Raw genomic sequence first — 19,637 nt, 5'->3', positions numbered from 1 at the left:
TTTCGTACTTATATTTGAATCTCAAGCTAAAACTGTTCATCAGTTTTTTTTTTTATATTTTATTTATTATGGGGAGGGGAGGTTCTTTTTAAGTGAGTTTCCCGGGTGCGAAAGTAAAAGGAGAGCTGAAGAAATTTATTCTCAGCGCTCGGTGCGCGAAATTAGCCGTTGCAAAAACAACCGCGATAATGAAAGAAAAGCAACGCTTAAACGAGGCATTTGAGGATTAGAGGGATTGCAACGATGTGTGCGGAACAAAGGGGGAATAGTGGAGCACATGCTCCCGGGGGACAAAGAGCCGTCGATGGGGAGGAGAGATCTTTCAACGCCGTCGCCGTCTAAAATAAATCAAATTAATTCGTTTCTGAAAGCTTTTGACAGTTTATAAACAGAGCTGCGACTCTTTGTCGCTGCGGCTTTGACCGATTATAATCGACAGGGCGCGAATAAAGCGACATCCTTCGTCAAACTTGTCATGGCGTGTCAGCGCCACCGCGCCAAGTCAGGTCATTGTTTAGTCGCGCCCAGCGCGCGCGATCTCCGGTTAGGTTGTTCCTTGCTCCGGGACAATCGAATGACCTCTCTAGATGTTTTCCAAAAGCTCCGAGTCCAGATTCCTTCGTTTGCAACATTTTCTGCAAACATTTTATTTTTTTATTTTTTTTACACGTCATGATTCTCTAAGAACACTGCTGATGCCTCTATCGATTGCAATCAGCGTGATCCGAAAAGACCGTGCACTGGGGAAGAAACCGCATTGGATCTAGAGCTCAGACTCTTAAAAACATCGACAAGAAAAAATACTCTTGATTCAATCAGATTTAAGCTTAAATCAAGAACCAAGCCTCTTAATTTGAGCCGCGGATTTCCTTTTGATTTAAGCTTAAATCTGATTGAATCAAGGGTCCTTCTTCTTATCAATGTTTTCAAGAGTCTGGACTCCATATCCAATGTATGTTTTTTCCAGTGTGGGGTCACTATTTTTATTTCCTCTTTCTTCATTTTTTCCTTCTTTTTTTAATTTTTTTTATTTATCTATTCATTTTTTTTCCGTCATGATACTCTTAAGAATACCGCTGATGCCTCCATCGATGGCAATCAGCGTGTTTCGGAAAGACCGTGGGGGTTGCTCATAGAATAAGTAACGCTCTGGAGGATGGAGGGGGGTCAAAAATAGTGTCACGCCGTTTTTTACGTGTTAAAGGTTAGGGACTTACGTTACAAAAGCGATACAAGGGGTCGAAAAAGCGTAACGTACGCCATGGAAGTAGGTGGGTTCCTTTTGACGGTTATCTACCTCTGTCCAAAATCCAATTGTAAAATCATTGTGTGCTTTCCTGAATTTTTATTTCTTCTTATCGATACGTGCATTAAATTGTACGAGAGAAAAATGCTCATTTTAAAGCTGAAGAACACATAATTCATATGAAAGTGCTCATAAAAGCTAGATTCCATTTTTGCAAGACGCCAATGGGAGTGGGTGAAAATCCTGAAATCGTTGGTTTTTTAAAAAAGAAAAAAGAGAAAAAAACATTGACTGCTTTCTATTTTACTGAATTGTCGCGAGAAAACACAGACGTATTTAACACCAGAGATGGAAAATTTCACAAAATTTCATGACATTTGTTTAAATTTTGGGGGATGCATTCAGGAGGCAAAGAAACACCTAGAATCAGTGATTCTCGATTTTGATACTTTTCACCTCAAAACTAAAACATTCACGCGTTGCACATGTTTTCGTTTTGTTTGGAGGTTATCTTGGGGCTATCTTTCTAAACTCCCTTTTGTGCCCTCTTTCGTGTAAAGCACCTCGTTAGAGTAGCATATTCTGCCGTATCAACAGGAGACTATCAGAAACGCTTTTCCGGCTTCCAAAGGTTTAATAAATAATGGGGAAATAAATTAACAAATTTCAAATTTTGTGAAATTTCCCTTTCCATCTCTCATGGCGTAAAAACTCCAAGTTCATGTGTCTGTATACACAAGGTGCATCAAAAGGCGATATAAAGAAACAACTTAAAACGTGACTAAGGCCGCAAATAATAAACATAAAATAAAATAATAAAATACCCGGGACGTTTGTTGAGTCTCACACTAACAATGGTGAGGCTCATAATGTCCTTCTTATAATTTTTTTGTTTTTGCCGGTTGGAAATGCGGGTGTGATCCCTGCGGAACGTCTCTGGTTTTTTATTTTATTTTATGTTTATTAATTCGCGGCCTTAGTCCCGTTTGAAGTTGTTTCTTTATAAATGGCTCGGGTCGATTTAGTTGTTTTTTCTATCAAAATGCGATAAGAAACGATGACGTATCCTTCTATAAGAGTCTACTTAATTTAAGAATATTTTCCTAGAGTTGGATAAAATGTTAAGCGATTCCGTTTGGTGTGATTTCAGGGATCATCAACCGAGGCGACTCGTTCCGGCGTCGATCCCGGAGCAACAGTCTGCTGCCGAAACCGGACACGGGCCCCCCAGACAAAGGCGCCCCCTCGCCGCCCCCCGACGTGGTCTCGTACACGGTGGGGCTCCTCGGGGCGCAGGGGGTCGGCAAGACGTCACTCATCAGCCAGTTCATGACGTCAGAGTGCATCAACGCGTACGATAGGCAGAGAGGTAATTGACCCCGTTTCAAACCTGACCCCCTCGCACCCCCCTCCTCGCACAGCCCGCTCTCACCACCACCCCCCTCCGACGGTCATTCCGTCGAACCCTGGCTGCCACGTTTCCTCGCTGGATTTCCGATTCGCGCATCGCTGAATCGCATTTTAATATATTGACAAGCTCTTGAGAAGTCAGGGAATTTTTCTTAGCCCTGAAAAGTCGGAGAATTTGGCTGAACAGTGAAATTTTTTCGTCATGTCAAAACAAAGCAGTTTTGTTTTTCAATATCATATGGAGACTTCTTTCTTTCGAGTTCCTTCGAAAACAATTTTTACCAGAGATCATGCCAGAAGAAAACAATTATTGAAAAATCACGGTTTTTCACTCGTTCAAAATCCCCAGAAAGTTACAGAAATTTGAAATTCGAGTGAACTTTTCACCGCCCTGTTGAATCAGGGACGCCGATTGTGGTGGTGATGGTGGGAGAGGAAGGCTAATTGCTATCTAATTTGAAATCTATCCTTTTTTAAAAGGTTCTGTAAGATAAAGTGTGTTTTGATCAAGACCGCCAATACAGAAGTCCTTGCCTGCATTTCCTTCTTCTTTTCTTTTTTGCTTCAGAGAAATATTTTCGCAGATTGAGAGCATTTTTTGTTTTGGAAGGCATGATAAGATTCAAATTAAATTAATTAATCCATCGATGTTAAAACTCAAAACGTCCTAAATGTCAAATTTATTCTGGATAAGATAAGAATTTTTGCCTCACAAACAAAGTTTCATATAAGTGTCGGTATTGGCCATGCAAAATTCATAATGTGTAGACTTAATCATGCGTGACCAATTTAGCCAATTCTCTTCAACCCTTATTCAGAGCGTCTAGACTCTGCAGTAAAGTATTCTTGGACTTGAAGGCAAGTTTTTTTTCCGACCAAAATTATCAAAACTCTCTGATTTCACATCAATAGTTTTTTTTCAAATTTTTCTGATATCCAGTCTTTTTCATAAAATTCCCTGATTTCCTTGACCTGATGAAATTCCCTGACAATTTCTGGTTCTCCAGACCTATGTAGACATCCTGACATTGAATTTATAAGCATTAAGTTCGATTTTGGACGTATTGCATAGATTGACCTACGAAAGTAATATTTGTTCTACAAAACCCGCCAAGTTGTTGTTTTTTTTTTTCTTTCATTTTTCTTTCGAAGAGATAATCTTTAACAAGGGCCTATCCAAATGTTGGCAACTGTCTGACGATCCCTAGTTGAGAGAAACCTAGGTGTCACTCACTTTATGGTTCATCACTGCAATATACCTTTCGCACATCCATATCAAACTTGCATGAATTTTTAAAAAATTGCGTTTAGGTACTCTTTGGCAACGGTGGGAGGCTTTTAAATATTTGATGAGTGGAGTCACATCAGCTGCAGTGCTCTGAAAAAGTAATCCGGTCAGTTTCAAAATCAAAAGAGAGCGTCTATCCCGCGCGCACTGAGCCAAAGATCTGGTGCAACTTTCGACGGAGAGGACGAACATCGGATGCATTTTGTCAAAAGGAACTGCCGTTTCTGGTTCATCCATAAAAGCACACATCTCAGGGTGTCTACAAGTCCGAAATTTCTGGAAATTCCGGAAATAGCACGGATTTTTTTAAGGGCGGTCCGGAAGTACTGAAAAAATGAGGACTTATCTGTAAAAATGGCGGATATGAAAATTTACCTTTTCGAAACACATTCAAAAAACTGTTTTGGCATCGAGAAAATTTTGAGAGAATACTTGAGATGTGATCTTCGAGATCTGTACATTGTGCCAGAGCCAAACATATTACATTTTTGTGTGAACAAAACAGTTTTTTAAGCGTGTTTCGAAAAGGTAATTATTCACATCCGCCATTGTTACATATGAGGCCCCAAAAGCGGAAATTCCGCAAGGAGGCCCGGAATTTTTTTTCAATTTGTTGTCATTTTTGTCGCAATTAGAGCGAGAAATTCAAATTTTTGAAATTTTTCGAATTTCGTCAATTAGAGGTACTGAAAAAGTACTGAATTTTTATCGTTGAGGAGGTACTGAAAATATTGGGAATGTACCGAGTACTGTAAAAGTACTGATTTTTAGCCAGCCTGTTTCAGTAGACTCCCTGCCTTTTGCTCAGTGCTCAGGGAAGATCAAAGTAAGAGAAAGGACAGAGGGAGAGAGAAGAAGGAAAAAAGGAGGAAAAAGATGAGGAGAAGAAATAGAAAGCCTAGGAAAAAGAGAAAGAGAAGGAATAGAAAGCTGAGGGAAAAAGGAAGCAGGAGAGATGTGAAGAAGAGAGGGAGTGGAAGAGGATAGAAATGGAAATATTTGGAGAGAGGAGAAGAATAAAATGCAATATTTAACGTTTTCATACTTGAAGCATTATCTTAGAGGGTTCACATGGTAGATTTTTGAGAAGAAACAAGTGGAATTTGCCTTTAACAATTGATGGATCCATTTTGCGCCAAAAGTTTAAAGTGAAACTAGTACATCCAAGCAAAATTAATTCTCTACCTCGATCTCTATGTACTTCTGCGATAGATTCACCTTAAACCTCTCCGACACAGTTCGTGCGAAGCACGCATGAGACCTCATAAGGACAGGAATTTTTTCGAGATTCTTTAAAATTTTCCTTTTTATGATTCTACGCGAAGGTCTCCTTAAACCTCCGTTAATTACAATATGAACCGTCTGGGAAAGTAGCTATTTTAGAAAGAACTACGAATTAGACTCCGTTTAATCCCACACGGAGGAAAAAACTTCGTGCGTAGGACCCGAAGTTTAGGTGATATGGATCCCTGAAGTTTTCGGACTGAGCATCTGAACACTTAAGGTCTACCTGCTGAAGTTCAGGTCTGACACCTGAAACTTCAGTTCTTACATCTGAAGTACTTCAGATGTGAGAGCCGAAGTTTTTCGGATGTGAGAACCGAAGTTGTTCGGATGTGAAAACCGAAGTACTTCAGATGTAAGAACTGAAGTTTCAGATGTGTGATCCGAACCTCGACAGCTAGACCTTAAGTGTTCAGATGCTCAATCTGAAAACTTCAGAGATCCATATGACCTAAACTTCGGGTCCCACGCACGAGGTTTTTTTCTCCGTGCAAATGCCCCACCCCCACCGAATTCATCGGTTCGCAAAACCGAGGATTTTTTCTCGGTGCAACTTGGGAGAATCACTATTGCTGGAGGGCGTTGAATTTTTCGGTGGGAGCGGGGAACGGTCGCGACTATCTGTCCCGGAGGTAATTTCGCGATTCGGGGCGTCTTCAGCAAATTAGCGCCAAAACGGATGATGAATCGTCGGGAATAATGTAGGGACGGATACGCGCCTCCCGCCCGCCGCGCCGCCCGACGGGGGATGCGCCGCGACGCCGCGTCGCTCAGTGGAACGAGCCATCATTGGCAGAGGATGGACACGAAATTGAGGAGTTGTTCTGAGTGATCACCCATGACTGATACGACACACCGAAAAAAAGGATGCTGATTCAAGATTCTGGATGTGAAAAAGTGTACGACAACTCACGACTCACAGAACGCCGAATGGAGATGTTGCACATGTCGTCGTCTTCCGCACGAAGGAGCGTAACTCCATTTCAAGGTTGCCAAATTGGGTCAAGCAATTAATTTGTTTTACAAAAATGTACCGGTGCAATTTTATCTAAAATTTTCCTGATTTTTGCCTGAAATGTGAGGAAAAATCAGCACAATTTTCAGTTAGAAATGCTCAAGATTCTCTTGGTTAATGTGCAATTTCCGAGGGGAAATTTGGCAGCAATGAAATTGAGTTACGTTCTTTCGTGAAGGAAACTACGATGTGAGGAATTTGCGATTTGACTGTTGATTCTTATGTAAAAGTTCGCGAGAAACACGATGGTGCCACTGGTTTTCTCTGAAATCAACTCCCAAGCTCAAATAAAGCTCTCAAGTTGAGGCCAAATTGGAGGGAATATCCCACGCTACCCTGAGAGTTCACGTCTACATCAAGACAAACTCTTAATGCGAAGATAGGGAGCAAATACATTAGCAGGGTTGCCTTGTTTTCAGTCTCAGAGCCCTTAAATAGAGTGGCAGCCCTTTCCATGTATTTGCTCCCTATCTTTGCATGGAGAGTTCGTCTTGATGTAGAGGTGGACTCTCAGGATATATTGTGGGATATCCCCTCCATTTTGGCCTCAACTTGAGAGCTTTTTTTGAGCTTGGGAGTTGATTTCAGGAAAAACCAGTGGCACCATCGTGTTTCTTTCGAACTTTTACAAATGATTCAACAGTCAAATCGCAAATTCCTCACACATGCAGCATCTCCATTAACCGCCACAGCAGTTATTATAGCAATGTTAAGATGTTAAAATATCTGCTGTGGTGGTTAATTCAGCGTTTTTTGAGCTATCGCCAACTTTCTTACAACCAGAATGTTGAATCAGCATCCTTTTTATAGTGTATAGTCATGAGAAACATGCTAATGATTTGGACTACAATTTTGCATGAAGGAACTACCATTCCAGACTCATTCATAAAATCACCTACCAGCGAAGGAAAACTTATGGCAGATGCGATGTTTATTCCTACGCATGACAAATCATTATAGTTAAAGGAAACACGCAAATTATTTGACTGCATTTGCAAGAAGGAACTACTATTTCTGACTCAACCATAAAATTACCTATCTGCAAAGGAAAACTTATGGCAGAAAAGTTTTTTCCACGTATGACAAATAAGTATAATAGTTATGAGAAACGCGCAAATGATTTTTATTCAAATGCTTTCAGTTTTACTTTTGCGCATCAAAACTGTCTATTGTCAAGAGCAGATGCGTTATCCAAAAATACCACTTGAATGACACCATAAATAGGTACTCGAATTGAGAATTTTAATGTGGGCAAATACAATTCTACATATGATCCGTTTTCCAGAGTAACCACATAATGCGTCCATACATGCTTATTTAAACAAAAATTACTCAATTGTTGACTTAAATTGCACTTTTTGATATTGGACCACCAGGCTTGCCAAGTAACTAATCATCAGACTGTTTCTGACATAATTAATGGATACCTTGCATCAGGAGAGGAAAAATGTGTGTGGAACCAAGCTCCAGTTATTTCCTTCACGTATAGGTTGATTTTAATGCCTAATTGCATTGGGTGTGAAAAGGGCATTTCTCAATTGCGGTGTTTCAATATCCAATGCTAATTTATCCTTTTGAGAGGAAACTATCGAGTAAGTTCTCTGAAATTTAACGTTCTCAGCATTGTAAAATCATAAACAGTATACGGTGAAAGTCACAACGAATTACGTGCATCTGCTTTAACCATGACGAATAAAACGTTAGCAGGGATTTTGAGACTACGCAACCAAGAAATGTCCTTTCTTCACCCAGCCCTTCAATTTTGCCTGCGTCGATTATGTTTTTTTTTACGAGCGGGAAATTTGAATTTACTGTTCTAAGTGTGAACCACGCACATTTATTTCGCACTCATGAGTTAATTTTGAAGTTTTTGATTCGATCGACGTGTTTTGCGTGATTTCGAGGGAACCTACTTTAAAAGGATAATTTTGTATTACGTTGTAGCATACTGCACAGTTTTTCTAAAATTTTGTCGGCGCTATGAACATTTTTTTCTATACAAATTAAAATGTTTTCACAAGCCGATTATACTTATAAGAATAATACCGTGTATAGCACCGATTATAAGTATATTCGGTTTTTGAAAAAAAAATTAATTTGTATGGAGAAAAATGATAATTCTTTACCATATCTAGTCTGCCATGCGCTAAGGAAAAACGCCGTATGAACATACAAACGTTGCCAGATCTCCCTTGATAAAACATTAATTTTCTAGGAAATTTGCGACTATTCCCCCCTCCCCCCCAATTTTTCAGACACTTTAGTTTGCAATTCCATCGAACGTTTTTGAAAATTTCAAGGAGGGATATTCGTAACTCTCCTCAAAATTGATTTTTCTATCAAGGGAAATTTGGCAACCTGCGAATGTTCTTACGGCATTTCTCCTTAGCACGGCAGTAGTGGTCCTTTATTTGGTCGCATTACGAATTTCAAGGGTTCCTTCCCGAGGGAGATATTATGGAAACCATGGAACCACTTTTAAACTTCTACGTTTCGTAGTAGCGAAAATATGCGCATTCCAAATGACCGCATTCTGTGCGACTTCTCCCACTGAGCGCCGTGCTGCGCGTTTGCGCTCCCTTAAAACTGCTCATTAGTCAAACTGTCAGCGGCACGCAGCACACGCGACGCGATTCCCCAGACCCTACCGGGGGGGGGGGGGGGGGGGCATGTGATTTTTATTTCTTGCGGCAAATTGAACAACGATGCGGTGTGCAGCCCGACAAATTGAATCAGAGGTATCAACAACCCGAGAGTCGGAGAGACCTGATCCACGGTTGCCCTCTGTGACCCTTCCACACTCGTCTAGTCGAATATCTAGATGGAACTGCAAAAGCACGTATCTCGTTTGCGGTGTTTAAAAATCTACGCTCACATTTTATTTTTTTGAAGTAGACCAAATCAATATCATTCCTTGAAATTTTCACAGAATTTTCTCCGCACAAAGAGGAAAAATCACAGAAATTTTTAAGACTGGATGTCAAGTAGTTTTTCATTTAAAAAATAAAGTATGACAGGAAGTCTGCGACGTCGCAAACCGAGATACGTGGTTTGGTAGTTTCACCGTCGATATCTAGATGGAACTGCAAAAGCACGTATTTAAGTTCGCTCCCTTTTTCCCCTCTTTTTTCAAAATACACATACATTCTGAACCAATGATCCTCAGGGTGTCTACAAGTCCGGAATTTCCAGAAATAGAACTGATTTTTTAAAGGGCGGTCTGGAAGCACTGAAAAAATGCGGAAATTCCGCAGAAAAGTCCGGAATTTTACTCATTATCGTCCTTTTGTCGCAACTTTAACGAGAAATTGAAATTTCGTCAAATGAAGGTACTGAAAAAGTACTGCATTTTTCTTTTAAGGAGGTACAGAATTTATCGGGAATGTACTGGAAAAGTTCTGTAAAAGTAGTGATTTTCGGCCAGCCTGTTTTCGTAGACACCTCGAATCCTCCAAACAACGTAAGCGCCACAAAAACGATTTCGAGAAAAACGAGAAAAATTGAAGCGCTGGGTGCAATTTAAGGGCATTTCTTGGATGCGGTGTCTCAAAAATCTCCGTTAACGTTTCTTCCATTCTGATTCAAGCAACTGCATGGAATTCGTAAAAATTTCGACTGAATTTTCTTCATGATTTTGCAATGCTGAAAACTAAAAATTCACCCAATAGTCTCCTGCTCTCCAAAATATAAATTAGTAGTGGAGGTTCTGAAACACCGCAACCTAAAAATTCTCTTTCTGCACTTGGCGCCTCAATTTATATACCATCGTAACCGGTTGGTTGAATCGTGAATTCGTAAGTTTTCTATTCTAAATGTCATTCTGAAGTAAGATGCATCTTAGGGTAGTCAATAAAAATGAAACTCTTGCAAGTGTGGGGGATTTCCACTTAAGTCATTTCTCTTGCTTAAAATTTTGCGAAAAACACGATGGTGCTATTGGTTTTCTCTAAAAGAAACTCAAAAAATCTCTCAAAGTTGAGGCCGTAATGGATGGTACAAAGTATATCCCTCGCTACCCTAAGAGTCCACCTCTATATCCAGTCTAACTCTCCATGCAGAGATATAGAGCAAATACATTAGCGCAGTGTTGACGTCATTTCAGTTTTGGAGTTCCCATACAACCCTGTTAATATATTTGTTCCCTTTCTTTGCATGGAGAGTTTGACTTGACATAAAGGGGAACTCTCAAGATCGTGTGGGATATCTCTTCCATCACGGCCTCAACTTTGAGAGCTTTTTTCGATTTATGGAGCTCCTTTAAGAGAAAACCAGCGGCAGTATCGTGTTTCTCGCATTTCACAGCGGATTCCGTGCCTTGTCTGCAAATTCCTGACACATGCAGAAGCTCCATTGAGGATTTTGGGGGATTGAAAAATGGCGTTGTGAGAGAATTGCGTTTCAAGTTACCTATTTAGTCGCATACACACTCTAATGCCTTAAACATTTCTTCAGCCAAAGGCTTCAAGCGAAGATCCGTCATAAAATATCGACATCGCGTCATTTTGTTCTCCTCTTTGATCCTCGCTTGAGTAAGTTACAACTCCTTGCGGTGATGCAACTATTCGAACTCGATGGATGTCCGTGTTGCATAGCAAAAAATTGAAGGCGCGCCGAGAGTCGCTCATTCCGGAAGGATATTCCTTTACAAAGAAGTGCACAGTTTAGGAAAGTTTGCTACTCTCTCTCGGACCTCGGTCAGGTCCGTGTGATGCGGTCAATAGAGGATAACCTCTTTCTTTCGGAAAATACACTAAAAACACAGTAAATACACAATGAAGGTACATATAAAATGCAGGTCCGTGTGATGCGGTCAAAAGAGAATAACCTCTTTCTTTCGGAATTTACACTAAAAACACAGTAAATACACAAAGAAGGTACATATAAAATGCACAGCAAATAGAAGCGCGTCCGGCAAATGAGTGGAGCTAATTATAATTTTCAAGACATAGCTGCCTGACAATCGAATGTTTTTTCCAGAAAGTACTGCATAAATTGATCCGTTTAATTAATCTGATGATATTTAGGGGTACCTGCCTAATTTTATTTCGGAAAAATGGTGACATTTCATTCACAATTTTAATGCTACTCAGTTTTTACTGAGGTCCTTTTCCACATGGACTTTTTCTTTTTCTCCTTTTTCTTCTTCATCTTCTCTCCATTTATGTTGGTGCCTTATGGGAAGTAAATGCCTTAGAGAAAAATGAACTGGATGCACCAATACTATTTATTCATTCATTTCTATGTGACAAAATTGGAATAATATTTTTTGAAAATTAACTATAGGAAGGAAAGAAAACATTTCAAATGCTGCAACGTAAATCAGAGCGTGGGTTTTCGTGATAGACTCTTTGTATGGAGAAAAGATGGTCGGAGGTTCTCGATAACAGAACAGCGCATTGCTCTTAAGTAGGAAGTTGTGGTGCAGCGGCTTGGATTATTCTCGTGAATGGAGGGGTTTGCTATGACGTCACGGATCAAAGGAAATACGGGATCAATAGCCAACGAGATAGACACTCTCTATAGGTCAACATCGCATACGTGACTGCCTAATTTACCACCTTGGTTTCTTTAAGAAACTCTCTCTCTCTCAGCTTTTTTCCGTTTTTTCAAGTACATAAGTCGCTACTGATCAGTGAGGCAACTTTTCAAGAATGATGTGTCCCAACTCCACAAAGCAGGAAAGATCTGAACGAGGAGAATGTTTCTGTAGAAAAAAGCGCATGTTCCGCTCTACTTCTTTTTTCGAGGAAAGCAGAAGCTCTTCTTACCTTTATGTAATAATATATATACCTCGCCGAAGACGGGAGGGTGGCAAACTTTCCGTAAACGTGCTCTTTTTGAAGAAACAGCTTTCTGGAATGACGAGTTTTTCGGCGCGCCTTCAACCTTTCGTTTATGCAACACGGACATCCGTCGAGTTCGAATAGTTGTATCAAGGAGCTTGAATCGATGTTGAATCATCTTCGTCCTTTTATTTTTTTTCTAACAATAAGTCCGATTTTTGCGCAGCCATTGACTGAGACGCGTAATCTTGCCAGAAATTACAAATGTAAAGAAAGAAACTTATTTTTTCTGTCATTTGGTCATTTTTAAGGCTCACCAGCTACTGATTGCCTTTTCCCACAATTTGATCTCTCAACAAGGAAATTGTGTCCAAGGCTTTCGAAAGTCAGCGTATTTAAAATAAAAGAAAATAGTGGACATTTCGTTTGAATGAGGTCAGAGAATTAAACAATTTTGGAGTCAGGGGGAAGCAAAAATATTCCGGGAAAGTAGGGGAATTCGAAGAAAAAACAATTACGGCAACCTTGAGACTGAAGAGGCGCAATAAAAAATTTAGCCTATGCGACGTCGGATAACTGAAATCCGATCATGTTCCTCCTGCTTGAAGAAGTATACTTCAAATACCTACAACTTTCGTCACAGAAAATTTTCGTCGCAAAATTAAAATATGTGTAACGGCCCGAATGCGCAAACGAAAACGGAAACTCAATTTACTCCGACCAATGGGTTTATCTATGTTTTTACAGGGTATCGAAGCGCCGAGAACCGCACCATCGCATCATACCCTTTTGTCTTTTGTTTTAGATGATGGAGGAGAAGGGGAGCAATCTGTAAGCATCATGTTGAATGGTGAAGAATCAGAACTTAGGTTTGTCAAGATAAATAAATTCAAAGTAAGTATCCCGTAAACCTGTCAAAATTGGTTCTTTAATTTAAATTTTCCAGAGTGCTTCCGAAATTTCTACCGTGCTGAGTAGGAACGCGGTATGAGCATTCAAATGTTGCAATATTTCCTCTCCGAAACTCTTTTAATTATGAGGAAAATTATGAATATTTTTCCTCGACATTTTCGGACTTGACAGATCAAATTATACAAGCGAGATTCTCTGAAAAATCGGAGGAGAATTATTCACGGATTTTCCTGGGAATTCACTATTTGTCGAAGTTAATTTGGCAACGTCTGTTGGCTCATACGGCGTTCCTCCTCAGCACGGCGGACCTAGCGCTGGGACTCAACTTGACAAGAGGATGAGTTAATATAATCTGCTCTTTTTGATGAGGAAATTATTCCAGCGTGATTATGACGTATTTACGCGGGTCCCAACACTGAAGGACACTCAGGACATCGTAAGACTCAAGAAAAAAATCTGTTCGTTAGCAGTTTAAAGGATCCCGAGTGAGACAATACCAAAAACCTGTTTCTGAAAACTCCTACTTAAACGAATTTTTAAAAATTATGATGTAGAGAACTCTCTCTGTACATTTTTTAAAGTAAGATTCACTTTTGGTGACATTTACGTAAGTCTTTAAAAAAAGTACTAGTTTAGATTTTTTAAAATTCTATTCAAACAAGTGATAGAACCAAACCAAAAGAGAACTTTTAGGAGTTTCTGACACCCTGGTAAGAATTGGCTAGGTATAGGATCTGTGTTTCAAAATACTATGTATCCGGCTAAAAGATTTCTTAAGCGATATAAAGTTATACAGCCGGGCTATAGTTCCTATCACCTGGCTGTAGCTTTATTGCCATTGGCTATAAAAGGCAATAAGAAATTGTACAGCCGGCTATAGAAGCTTCAGAAATCTAACAGCCGGCTGTAGGTCTAAAGTATTTTGGAACACAGATTCTACTGCCAATTTTCACCTGGGTCATTTTATTATTTAAGTAGAGCATGGCGGTATATGTGTAGCTATAGATAAACAACAATCGAAAACACAGGAAAATGTGGAAACAAGGCTAAAATACAAAATACAACAGGCAGGACGTTCCGGTCCCTGCTAAAAATTGGCGATAGGAGCTGCGTTTCAAAATAACATAGTAATTCTTATAGCCGGCTAGAGAAGATGATAGAAAATCATATAGCTAGTTGTAGAGAGCGGAGAAAATCACAGCCGGGCCATACGAAGCGATAAAAAATTATACAGCCGGGCTAATATTTTATTTGTTAATCATCTGTGTTTTTTCTAGGCATATAATTATTTGTCTCCTGAAATATATTATAGAAATCAATAAGATGAATGAATAAGTTATAGAAATCGTGAGAATGGTCAAAAACCATAAGTCAAAGATGTATTCATCTGAAAAAGGTGCTACCAGGGGTCATGAAACATCAAATAGACTGAAGTATCGACCCCTGTGTATTACTACCAAAACTAGCACCAATTTTGTCGGCGTTTAGCCGAGGGTAAAACCCTCGTTTCCACCGTCCACCACGAGGAGGAACCGACATCAGACGGCAACGCTTCCACCGTCCAACTTACAACTCCCATGGCATTACGTTAATTTGAAATTCAAAATTTTGAAGAAATTTTGAAGAAATTGAGAAGAAATTTTAAAAGACAAAGGCATGGGGCTCATGCCTTTGTTTCACTCGAGATCGGATGCCCTATAGCCGGTCCGGACCGACCAGTTTCCTCCTTAAGATCTCTTCTCCGTTCTGCTTTTTTCACACGGACTCCCGCGCGAACGAAGCACAACGGATCTACTCAGTTCCTACGAGATCAGAGGTTTAGTCGAGTGAGATTTAGTAAGGATAACCAGTGACCTCTTCAAGATCTCATGCCATGAAGAGTTGGGTCGGCGTTCTGGGCGCACCCTCACTCACAACAGTGAACAATTCGCCAATGACCGAATGCAGGGAACTCCTCTACCACCGTGCGATCCAGCAGTGAGACAACAAACTCGTAGCTGGATACTCTCTACAGAGATAGAGATTGCTGAAACTTTGTCCGGCTTGTTCGGCCCAGGAGAACAGAATACCCTGAGCCACGAGACCCCGGGACTCTCGTGAAGTATTCGGCTCGTCCTGCATCAAAACCTACTTCAATCTGCAACATCGCCTCAACCACCAGCCCGTTTGAGAGGTGTCCGACCCTCCGGTTCCGACTTTGCCTGGTCTAAAGTGTCCCGGGGGGGATGACGGCTTTAGACTTAATGCGCAAGCATCGGCAGATACCGGAGGTTGACCAGTACAGGATTGCCAGGCTTCGATCGGTCACCCCTGCAATTGGTCACTGACGAATCGCGCAAAGTCGGTCATAGATCGGGATTTTCAGACCACTGTGTACCGGTTGATCCTTGCACCTCGCGGTTCAAGGATATGGCCTAACTACTATCAGTGGTCTTCTGAAGATCATCGTTCCCCTCATGTTCCTAAGGTTCCGCTTGATCTCTTCCGTAAGCCAGGGATATGGACTAACAACCAAGGTTTAAACAGCCCTGCCGAAGCAGGGCCCCGAGGTTCCGCTTGATCCAAGGCTGCAATGGATATGGCCTAACATCCAAGGTGTAACAGCCCTGCTGCGCGCGAAGCAGGGCACCGAGGAAGTGGTTGATCCATGCCCGAGCGTATTAGGGATATGGGCTAACAACCAAGGTAATAACGTACCAAGGATGCGCTTGATCCTACATAGCTCGTTACGATGTGTGAAGAGATATGGGCTAACAACCAGAGGCGAGGGAGGGTGCAGAATCACAACAGTTTGCCGGCGTTTGGCACGGGTCAGAGACCCGCTCCAGGTCCACCACGAGGAGGCTCCGGCACCAGACCCTTTTCTCTCTCTTCTCACGTTTCCTCTCGCTTTTCCTCTCGATTTTCTTCTCGCTTTTCCTCTCGCTTTTCCTCTCGCTTTCCTTCTCGCTTTCCTTCTCGCTTTCCTCCTCAATTTCCTTCTCGCGCTTTCCTTCTCAATTTCCTTCTCGCGCTTTCCATCTCAATTTTCTTCTCGCTTTCCCTCTCACTGTTTTACTGTGTGCTTTTACTGTTTTATTCTCTTTTATGTTCTCTCTATTCTTCTCTTCTTCTTCTCCCATGCCTTTTCTTTTCTCTCCTCTCTTCTCTCTTTTCTTCCTGTTCTTTCTCTTATCTTCTTCCTCCTCTTTCTATTCTTCTCCCTCTCCTCAAACTTTGATTTTACCCTATACGAAGAGGTACTTTCACGAATGAGCCGTAAATAGTAGTTTTTTTATCGTAGAATATACTCTATTTGATCCCCAGGGAATCTAGTAGCCAGTAATAGACTTCTGACAGTGCTTCAGAAGACAAACGCATACTCCGTCACCGAGACAGAGAATTGACGAAGGAAGTGATTCGGTCACTTCATTCGAAGTTAGGAAAAGTCTCAAAATGGTGAGCAATAGAAAAATGTTGAACGCATCTTATTTATAATCAAGAATCTCATTCCTAGACAAAAGTCCTGCGGACAGAAGAACTCGCGATCCCAGTGGCGTGGCGTGAATTGCGATATATCGATTGTTATGCCATTTAAATCCATGGTAAAAAATCGATTATTAAGATGTTCGCTACGAACACCCTGTTCATCGATCCTTTTCCATAGGTTTAAATGACCGATATATCGCAAAGCACGCCACGCCACTGCACGAGCCGTCCATTTTTCATCATTTATTCCGGTAGAAATAACGTTGAATTAATAAGAAACTCAATGAAACACAACTACACCGAAACACACTCGTTCATCATATGTATGAACTGTTATTAATCAAAATTAATTATTTATTGTCTCAAACTGTGCTTTTTGCTAAGTCCTGACGACGGCTGAGGCCGAAAAGCTTCGACTTTTAAGTTCCTGAATTTCAAGTTAACGTGAGTTAACCGTTTATTTTAACCCATAGCACTGGCTACCCAACAAACCCAAAATTACACAAAAACTACTACCATAATGTTGTAAATCAACACTTTCAATACAAATTGTCATTGAAAGAGCAAAATTGATCAAGACGGATTATAAATATTAGTCGTAAAACAGTAACCTCAGGCGGAATTTTTTTCGTTTTGCAAAACAACCTCTAGTATAGCAATAATGAAAGTTTTGGTGGTTCACTTGCCTCGGCACAGTAAAACTAAACTTAAGAGAGCTCATCGTTTCCCGCGTGAAAGAACGTAACTTCATTTCAATGTTGCCAAATGTCCCCTCGCAAATTGCATATTAAGTAGGAGGATCTTGAACTTTCCTAACTGGAAATTTCATTGATAATTTTCCCCGAGATTTCATGCAAAATTAAAATAAAAATTACACAGGCACATTTTCATTAATTTGTTTTACAAAGTTGTGCCTGAAAATTGCACAGGCATAACTTTGTAAAATAAATTAATTGTTTGAGTCAATTTGGAGACTTTGGAATGGAGTTACATTCCTTCGTACGGGAGACAAGTTTTATATTTAAACGTCTGGTCAGTTCTACTTATATGTGACAGACGAGGGTTAAATGGACTACATTTTGCAATTAGGAACTAAAATTTCTGGCTCATCCTTAAAAACACTTTTGTGCATCGGGAAACTAATGGCTCATAAGTTATTTCTAAACTGAGTCAGAAATTATAGTTCCCAATTGCAAAATGTGGTCCAAATGAGTCTGAAGGCTATTGGAGCGGAGGAAAACTTATTATTCATGTGGAAGCTACCTTTCATAACAATATGCCGGGCCCCTTTTACTAGTGACCAGATCTGTAAGAGGAGACCTATCTTTCTGGGGACAAAATTCCTTTACTCAGGAAATTTAATCCTAAATCTCAAAAACTGTCGAGAAGCTTGAAGACAAAAATTCCTAGGTTGTAGAAAAATGTTGTTCATGTGTTCGCAAAAAGTTAAGAACAATATTTTCTTCCGGAGGAGAAGCTCTTTTTACACAGATCCACACACAAATGGACTGCATTTTGCAATTGAGCACTGAAATTTGTGTCTCAAGTTTAGAAACAACGTAAGTACTCATAGTATCAAATGCACATAAGTGTTTTTATAGATGAGCCAGAAATTGTAGCTCCGAATTGCAAAATTTAGTTCAAATTAAGTAACGTTGACTCAGACCGCTCTCGGCGCTCTCTGCTCAATCTTCACCAGATTGAAGGCAAAAAGGAAGTAAAGCAGTCGATAACCTAACAAGGTTTAACAGTTAATTTCCACCACGACGCACTTTTAGACCCCGGCTCGTCAAAAATTCTTTTAAAGACACGAGGCACTCAGGAAATTCATGAATAATCATCCAAAATTGTTACATATTGTTACTTTGCTCTATGATGACCCATGTCTCCAGTAAAAATCTTAGCTTGAGGATACGTCTGGTTTTAGAAATACAGCGTTGACAAGTTTCCATATTTAAGCTTTAAAGATTATCGTATTATCAAGTATCTTACTTTCTGTAAACAACTGTCATTGGATGTTTCTGGATATTTTAAGACATTTTATCAACAGTCAGTGTACATTTTTCTAAAAAAATACGTTAATAATAAATAATTTTTCTACGTTAATGCAGTTAATTCTGTTGATACAACGTTGCAAACTTGACATCACAGACCTATGAAAATGCTCATTTTGTTCCGTTTTTTAATTAAAAAACGAACTTATTGACCACCTAAAGGTATGATAATGTGGTTTAGCTGAAATTCTATGATAAGATTAGTCTTGTGTAAAATTTTTACCGCGAGTGTAAGTATAGATTTAACGATACAGCGTTGCAAAGTTTATGTAAATAAGCTTTAAAAATGTTTTTATTTTTAAGTTCAGTGTTTGTTTGTTTTTTTTGTTTTTGTTTGTTTTTTTTTTGTTTTTTTGTTTTTGTTTTTTTTGTTTTTTTTTTTTGTTTTTATGAAATAAACCATTAACGTTATCTGCAGATGTAAGATTGATTTGTAGTGATACAGCGTTGCCAAGCTCACAATTTTGAACTCAACGAAGTATGATTTTTTTTTTTAAATTTTTTTTCCATTTTAAGATAAAATCAATGGGTATCATCCCTCATACCAATCCAAAATATCAAGGTCTGATGTCTGTTCCAAGTGACAATTGGTTTTTGCAATAATACTTTCGCCAAGTTTATTCACAATTCTCTCCAAGCAATAAATAATAGACGATTTTAAAATAAAGATGCTTCCAGTAGTTATTTGATTTTGCTTATTTTTTTATTTACATTGACATTTTTTTCTTTCATTTTTATATGACTTTCTACCGTACATTATTTTTCATATTTTTTAAATTTTTGTATTTTTTCTAGTTTTTTAACTTCTTCCTTCAAAATATTTTATTCGTGCGATGCTTCAGTATCAGTCCTGTCTTGCCTTCAAATCTATAGAAAACGCCTCAACATGATGCCAATTTGAAACTTTCACCCTCCAAAAGTCATATTTAAATAATTTTAAAATTCACTCTTAAGGAGGCGTCTGGGTTTTTTTATACATTAACGCAACAGTGATTTAAATATTCTATTTAGGTTTTAAATTATATTTTATTGTTTTGTTGGTGTATTTATTATTTTTCGTTCATTTAATTTACTTTGCATTTTTTTTTATTTTTTTTTTATTTTTTTTTTTTTTTTTTATTTCTTTAATATTTTCAAAATCTTCCATTCTTACGTTCAAGATACTCAGTTTTTAAGG

General features: G+C 39.4%; 1 protein-coding gene across 1 annotated transcript in view; it reads left to right on the top strand.

The window, feature by feature from the left end:
• The window catches only part of Rgk3 (Rad, Gem/Kir family member 3), a 263,342-nt gene that overhangs the window by 226,616 nt on the left and 17,089 nt on the right, over nucleotides 1–19,637 (top strand). Inside the window, exons 3-4 of the mRNA XM_019058326.2 lie at nucleotides 2,397–2,615; nucleotides 12,832–12,920. Of these exons, the coding sequence (XP_018913871.2) occupies nucleotides 2,397–2,615; nucleotides 12,832–12,920 (308 nt within the window). The remainder of the gene's footprint in view (nucleotides 1–2,396; nucleotides 2,616–12,831; nucleotides 12,921–19,637) is intronic.

The sequence above is a fragment of the Bemisia tabaci genome, chromosome 2 (assembly GCF_918797505.1).
Source record: "Bemisia tabaci chromosome 2, PGI_BMITA_v3".
NCBI lineage: Eukaryota > Metazoa > Arthropoda > Insecta > Hemiptera > Aleyrodidae > Bemisia > Bemisia tabaci.
This window is presented reverse-complemented; position numbering and strand designations above follow the sequence as displayed.